The sequence below is a fragment of the Mirounga leonina genome, unplaced genomic scaffold, assembly GCF_011800145.1.
Source record: "Mirounga leonina isolate KUSES-001 unplaced genomic scaffold, KU_Mleo_1.0 Mir_126, whole genome shotgun sequence".
NCBI lineage: Eukaryota > Metazoa > Chordata > Mammalia > Carnivora > Phocidae > Mirounga > Mirounga leonina.
The window spans coordinates 23,756,905-23,763,401 of record NW_023270314.1 but is presented as its reverse complement, the minus strand read 5'-3'; the positions used below and the strand labels follow the sequence as shown (position 1 = coordinate 23,763,401).

Genomic DNA, 6,497 nt, shown 5'->3' with positions numbered 1-6,497 from the left:
TCACACATGCGTGGCTGGGCTGACAGGATGTTGGTCATCCTAGAGGAAGGGAATGATATGGTCTCCCCTCAGCTGGACCCCTGAACTCTCTTAACTAGAGTCTCCGTTCTGCTCTCATAACCCAGGATGACAAGGGCAAGTCTGGGGAAAGTGAGGGGCCAGGACTTCAGCTGATTTAGCTCTGACCATTGTGAATGCTAGGGTAGCTGGAACCCCTCCCTGTCTGCCATTGCTTCAGCTTAGCTCAGTTCATTTCCACAGAGCAAGGAGTCCTCTTCCAAGACCATCTCTTTGGATAGGGCAAGGGCCAGGGGGCTGGACTCATTGGAGTGGCTATCAAAGCTGGATTACAAAACTTTTCTGAGTTCAATAAAACTGTTTGTGTGGATGAGGTGATCCTGGCAGCAGTAGTTAGGGGCAGGGGCCATTTCTGGGAAGTTAAACAAAAAGACAGGTGGATCCTCTTAAACCAACTCATGTTTTATACTTGGAAACCCCTCAGTTGAAGGCTGTGTCCTAGGCCTACTGCTTCCTAACCCTGCTATGACCTAGGTCCCCCACAAACTCTCAACTGTTAGGTTCCAGCTGCAACCAGTCCTGACCTATTATTCCCCAAAGACCACACCTGAGCATTAAAAGGATAGAATTCATTTATTAATAATAATGCACCTTGGGCAGTCTAGAGCTGAAACATTGATCAAAAGAGGGAGAAGCCTGGTTTGAGGGTGGGGGGAAAGTTGTCTGTGAAAATGCCCACGGGTCTTACTTTCACCTACTCCCTACCAGCTGGCCATTTTAGTTCTGGAAGAGTCAGTCTTGGATTCTGATGACTGGGGACACAGTTCTAATGGAGCCTACAGAAACTCTGGGGCCTTCGTTTTAGGAGGGAGCCATAGGCTTGGCGGAACTGACGGTTCATGGCTGCATAGAGCACGGGGTTGATGCAACCATTGAGCCAGGTGAGATTGGCAGCGAGCATGTGGACAACACGAGGAGCAGTGGCGTTGGCGTCCAGGATGTTGAGCAGCAAGAAGGGGATGTAGCTCAGGGCAAAACAGAGGAACACAGCAAAACACATCCGAGTCACCTTCCCAAACTCTGATGGGGGTTCCTGAGTTCTTTGGGCTCTTGTAGTTGGCCTGGTCTTGGCTGGTGCTTCTGGATGGCTTTGCTCTGCCATCTGCTTAGCTACCTCCCTGCTGCGCTGGTTCCCCACTTCTGATGAGTCCCATTCCATGGTCTGGGTGGTGGCAGAACTAACTGGCTCTGACGAAATCCCCTCACTGGGCCTTTCTGATGCCAGCTTGTTGTCCAGCTCCTGGAAATGACCAGGTATAGCCTCTGTCCCAGCCTCGTGGTTGGACTGGACACCTGACTGCTTGTACTGATCCAGCGCCTGTGCTACTCGCTTCACCTGGCGGTGGATGAGGCAATAGAAGATGCCAACACTGCCGAGCCCCAGCACAAAGTAGATGCCCATGAGGATGGTGGTGTAGGGCCGGCCTTGGCTGCGGTCAAAACTGCAGGTGCAGACTACAGGCACCAAGTTATAGATAGGCCAGAGAGGGGCAAAGCTGCCCACGCCCACCACCCAGGTGCTCACCAATGCCAGCAGTATCCCCTTGGCACTGAAAACTTGGGGAAAGAGCATAGGGTGGGCAATAAGGAGGTAGCGTGCCAGGGCAATAAGGCAGAGGGTGAGGATGGAGACAGCATTGGATGCAAAGAGGAGGAGCCCAAAGACTCTGCAGAAGGTGGCGCCAGTGCGCCACTGCAGGTGGAGGTAGGTGTCCACAGAGAAGGGCTGGAGAAGGGTGCAGTACAGCAGATCGGCCACTGTGAGGTTGGCGATGAGCAGGTTGAAGCGGGTACGGAGCTTGGGCTGGATGGCCAAGGTCAGCAGGGTGAGCCCGTTGCCCACGGTGCCTGTCACAGCTACCACCACCCCCCAGCTAACTGCAACATAACGATAGCCCAGTACAGACTCATGGTAGCAGGAGAAGTTGGTGACGGAGTTGTTCTGCATCATGGAGGCTAAAGAGGCGGAAGGAGTAAGGGGAAGAAGGAGTCAGAACCTGGCCTTGGACTTAGATCTCTTGAACAGCTCTGGGCCCCTGGACACCTGAACTGTTTTAGAAGCTCACCAGCCTCCTGAGCCATTGACAGGCCTCTGCATCCTCAACCCTTCCTGAGATTCCCAACCCTCTCCTTAGGCTCTCTTAGTCCTTTCCCATTCTCAAAGATTCTCTCTAATTTCCCCAAATTCTTATCTAAATATCTCTCAGTGTCTGTCCACTCCAAACTCCAGGCCTCTTCAATATCCATCCAGATATTCTCAGTAACCCTAACACCCTCTGACTTTCTAATCTTTTCCCTTTCCCCTAAGACCACCCAGGAGTCCCCCCTCTCTATTCAGGATGCTACTATAGGACCCCCTGCCCTTGTCTGTTACACACACACAGGCCTCAGGTATTTTGTTTTGTTTTCCTATTTTTATCACCTGGGAGAAGAGGAGACAGAGAAAGTAAAAGTACACCCACCACAAAAAGTACTCACCTGGGTCTCCCAGTCTTCAATTCTCACTCCAGTGGAAAGAAGTCCAACTCACTTGAAGAGCAGGCTTTTCTTTCTGGTGGACAGTCAGGCTTCAAGACATGGTCTTATACTAGACTGAATAAGAAATCCCCCAGTTACCCAACTTCCTCCCTTACCTCCCTTTGCTTTGGCTAGTGCAATCTGGGCCTCTCTGTCGAAAATCCCTTGCTACTAACACCAAGGCTGTTTCACTCCTTCCTAAAGACCTAAGCTCTGTTTCCTTCCCCTCTTTGCATAGCAGGACACTTATAAGTTCATTACCAAGAATTGTCCAGACATGGAGACAGACCATCAGAATATCTGGGCCACTTCTCTAGGGACCAAAGAGAAAACCAAGTTTCAGGAGCAGCTGTGGACACCCTAGAAGCCTTGAGTTTGTTAGGAGGGAGCACTGCCTTTTTTCTCTCTCTGGGACTCAGAGATGGTTCAAATCGGGGGTGGGGGGCATGTGATACCCTAACACATCTGATAAAAGGAGCCAGATGAAGAAAGGTGGGAAAAAAAGCATCCAGGATTCTGGCTTCACTCCACACAGGGGCACAGGCCACTGTTCAAACATTCATTCATCTGTTCACTCAACTAACACGTGTTGAGTGCCTACTATGCACTGGACTCTGAGCTAGACACTGGGGATACAAGAAGGTAATGTACATGGGCTTGCACATAGTCTAGCAGGGGACATAGATATGTAAATATAAGATATGTAAATATATACACATTTAATTGATTCTCTAAAGTAGGGGTCAGCAAACTTTGGCTTATGGACCAAATCTGGGGCCGCCATCAGTTTTGTTTTGTTTTTTATTTTTTATTTTTATTAATTAACTTACTTTTAAATACTTTATTTATTTGAGAGAGAGAGAGAGCACAAATGGGGTGAAGGGCAGAGGGAGAAGCAGACTCCCCGCTGAGCAGGGAGCCCGACTCAGGACTTGATCCTGGGACTCTGGGACCACAACCTGAGCCGAAGGCAAAGGAGCAACCGACTGAGCCACCCAGGCGCCCTTGTTTTGTTTTTTAAAGTAAGCTCTACGCCCAACATGGGGCTTCAGCCAATGACCCCTGAGATTAAGAGTTGCATGCTCTACCAACTGAGCCAGCCAGGCACCCCCATCCTTTGCCCATGCCCATCTGTTTTCGTATGGGCCATGAGACAAGAAGGTTTTTTTCCATTTTAAAATGGTTATATAAGTACCTACACCTAGGGGCGCCTGGGTGGCTCAGTCATTAAACGTCTGCCTTCGGCTCAGGTCATGATCCCAGGGTCCTGGGATCCAGCCCCGCATCGGGCTCCCTGCTCAGCGGGAAGCCTGCTTCTCCCTCTCCCACTCCCGCTGCTTGTGTTCCTTCTCTCGCTGTATCTCTCTCTGTCAAATAAATAAAATCTTAAAAAAAAAAAAAAAAAAAAGTACCTACACCTACCACAAAAAGTACTCACCTGGGTCTCCCAGTCTTCAATTCTCACTCCAGTGGAAAGAAGTCCAACTCACTTGAAGAGCAGGCTTTTCTTTCTGGTGGACAGTCAGGCTTCAAGACATGGTCTTATACTAGACTGAATAAGAAATCCCCTAGTTACCCAACTTCCTCCCTCCCTCAGTTTTGCCTCTTGGCCAACACAACCTAAAATGGTTACCATCTGGCCGTTCAAGAAAAATTTGCTGACCCTTACTCTACAGCGTATCAGGGGCTTAGAGAAAAGGAGCGAGATTGCTAAGGAAGAGGTCAGGAAAGGGTTCACAGAGAGATATCTGAGCTGGGTTTTGAGTGATGAACAGTTTTTTGGGAGGAGGTAAGAAGAAAGACATTCTAGGCAAAGGCAACAGGAAGCATAGTGTCACAGAGGTTTAGGTAGAGGTGAACAAAGACTGGGAGGTAGGGAGCAACAGTGAGCAGGGCAGTAATCGAGGAAGTCCTTGTGTATCATGCTAAGGAGCTGGGGTTTTATCCGGAAGGCCATGGGAAGATTTGCACTCTAGTAGCTGTGAGTAAGGAGTGAAAGTATGCAGGCTAAAAGTGAGAGAGACTGGGGACACCCGGGTGGCTCAGTCGGTTAAGCATCTGTCTTGGGCTCAGGTCATGATCCCAGGGTCCTGAGGTTGGCCCTGCATCGGGTTCCCTGCTCATTGAGGAGCCTGCTTCTCCCTCTGCCTGCCGCTCCCCCTGCTTATATGCTCTCTCTCTGACAAATAAATAAAATCTTAAAAAAAAAAAAAGTGAGAGAGACCAGTAAAGAGGTACCCGTTCAGACAAGAGTGAGGAAGGGCCTGAGCTGGGGCCAGGACTAGCTTCGTGCCGTATGTGTAATCACACAGGGCCCTACACTTACATGGGGCTGGGGTTGTTTTAACACTCCACACCGTCTTAAGATCCATTTTGAACAAGTGGCCCTGCTTTTTCATTTGCACTGGGCCCACAAACTATGTAGCCAGTCCTGGTTAGGGCAATGGTTGTGGGAATAGAGAGCAACGATCAGGAAGCATGGGTCATTAAGAAGTGAAATAGTATTTATCTAGGGGCGCCTGGGTGGCTCAGTCGTTAAGTGTCTGCCTTCGGCTCAGGTCATGATCCCAGAGCCCTGGGATCTAGCCCCACATTGAGCCCCACATTGAGCCTCGCATCAGGCTCCCTGCTCCACGGGAAGCCTGCTTCTCCTTCTCCCACTCCCCCCGCTTGTGTTTCCTCTCTCACTGTGTCTCTCGCTGTCAAATAAATGAATAAAATCTTAAAAAAAAAAAAAAAGAAATAGTATTTATCTAATGATGCATTGGATGAAGTTTTATTTATTTATTTTTTAAGATTTTATTTATTTATTCATGAGAGACAGAGAGAGAGAGAGGCAGAGGGAGAAGCAGACTTCCCGCGGAGCAGGGAGCCCAATGCGGGACTTGATCCCAGGACTCTGGGACCATGACCCGAGCCGAAGGCAGATGTTCAACCATCTGAGCCACCCAGGCGCCCCTGGATGAAGTTTTAGGAAGAGGGACGACTAGGATGACTCCCAGTTTTCCCAGTGGATGGTGGTGTTCTGCATCAATAAGATAGGGAATGGTCAGAGCAGCAGGCTTAGGGAATGGGGTATATCATGAATTCCTTTTTAAACCAGGTTGGAGGTATGTATCCCAGCCCCTCTCACTCCAGTTTCTTCTAGCTGCTATCTCTGTCCCCACATGTGACCCAGCCCCTGCTTTTCACCACCCTCTCTCCTAGAGGGCCACTCTTGCTCCTCAGAATTCTGGATCTCCAGTCTCTGCATTTTTTTGAGCTAGGTCTGAAAAAACGAAAAACAAAAATCCAGCCACTCCCAAACTCCTTGTTGCGTTCCATTTCTAAACCCGCAGTGAACTCCTACCCCCAAATTCATAATTGACAAACCCAGGAGGCCTCTATTTCCCTCTCCTTCCTCTTTAACAATCATCATCTCACCTTCCCTCCCCCTTTCCTCTGAAAAACTGTGAAGTGGGTGGAGAGGGGGAAGTGAGCAAAGCGGATACAATTCAGGGGGACACGGGGAGATGCTGGGTTCTGGTCTGGCCTTTTTTGTTTTACTTTCTTGCCACTCAGCAGGGCTAGAGGGACGGGGTCACAGAGTCAATACTGCTCTTGGGAGTGTGTGGTTGAACTGAATTCTGGAGATAATGAGGAGTGCCTTCCCCCACATCATGTGGGAGGCAGCTGAACAGAGTGTGCTTCTCTGTCCCACAGACCATTTAGGGGACCAGAAGAGAAGGTATTCTAGTGTATCTGCATATCTGTAAATGGCACAGTCCCAGTTCTTTAGTCTTGGAACATTAAGTCTCAGTGAACTTTTAAGAGACCCAAATCTGCTCATTTTGCATACGGAGAAACTGAGGTCCAGAGGGGAAGGACTAACTCAAGGTCACTATTTATATGAGGCCCAGCAG

General features: G+C 49.4%; 1 protein-coding gene across 3 annotated transcripts; it reads right to left on the bottom strand.

Moving 5' to 3' along the window:
• Positions 1–649: 649 nt before the first annotated feature.
• Positions 650–4,148, bottom strand: GPR84 (G protein-coupled receptor 84). 3 transcript variants are annotated; one of them, XM_035002004.1, is made up of 3 exons: positions 4,034–4,148; positions 2,557–2,670; positions 650–2,034 (listed from the first exon to the last, which is right to left on the bottom strand). In XM_035002004.1, the coding sequence occupies exon 3, from the start codon at positions 2,027–2,029 to the stop codon at positions 845–847; it is 1,185 nt and encodes a 394-aa protein (XP_034857895.1). In that variant the 5' UTR covers positions 2,030–2,034; positions 2,557–2,670; positions 4,034–4,148; the 3' UTR covers positions 650–844. The 3 variants fall into 3 exon arrangements, with proteins under 3 accessions (XP_034857895.1, XP_034857896.1, XP_034857897.1); XM_035002005.1 differs by having other exon boundaries at positions 2,557–2,629; XM_035002006.1 differs by lacking the exon at positions 2,557–2,670 and having other exon boundaries at positions 4,034–4,042.
• Between the last annotated feature and the right edge of the window lie 2,349 nt (positions 4,149–6,497).

Coding starts and splice junctions, on each gene's coding strand:
- GPR84 (XM_035002004.1), bottom strand. CDS start 2,029: ATGATGCAGAACAACTCCGTCACCAACTTCTCCTGCTACCATGAGTCT.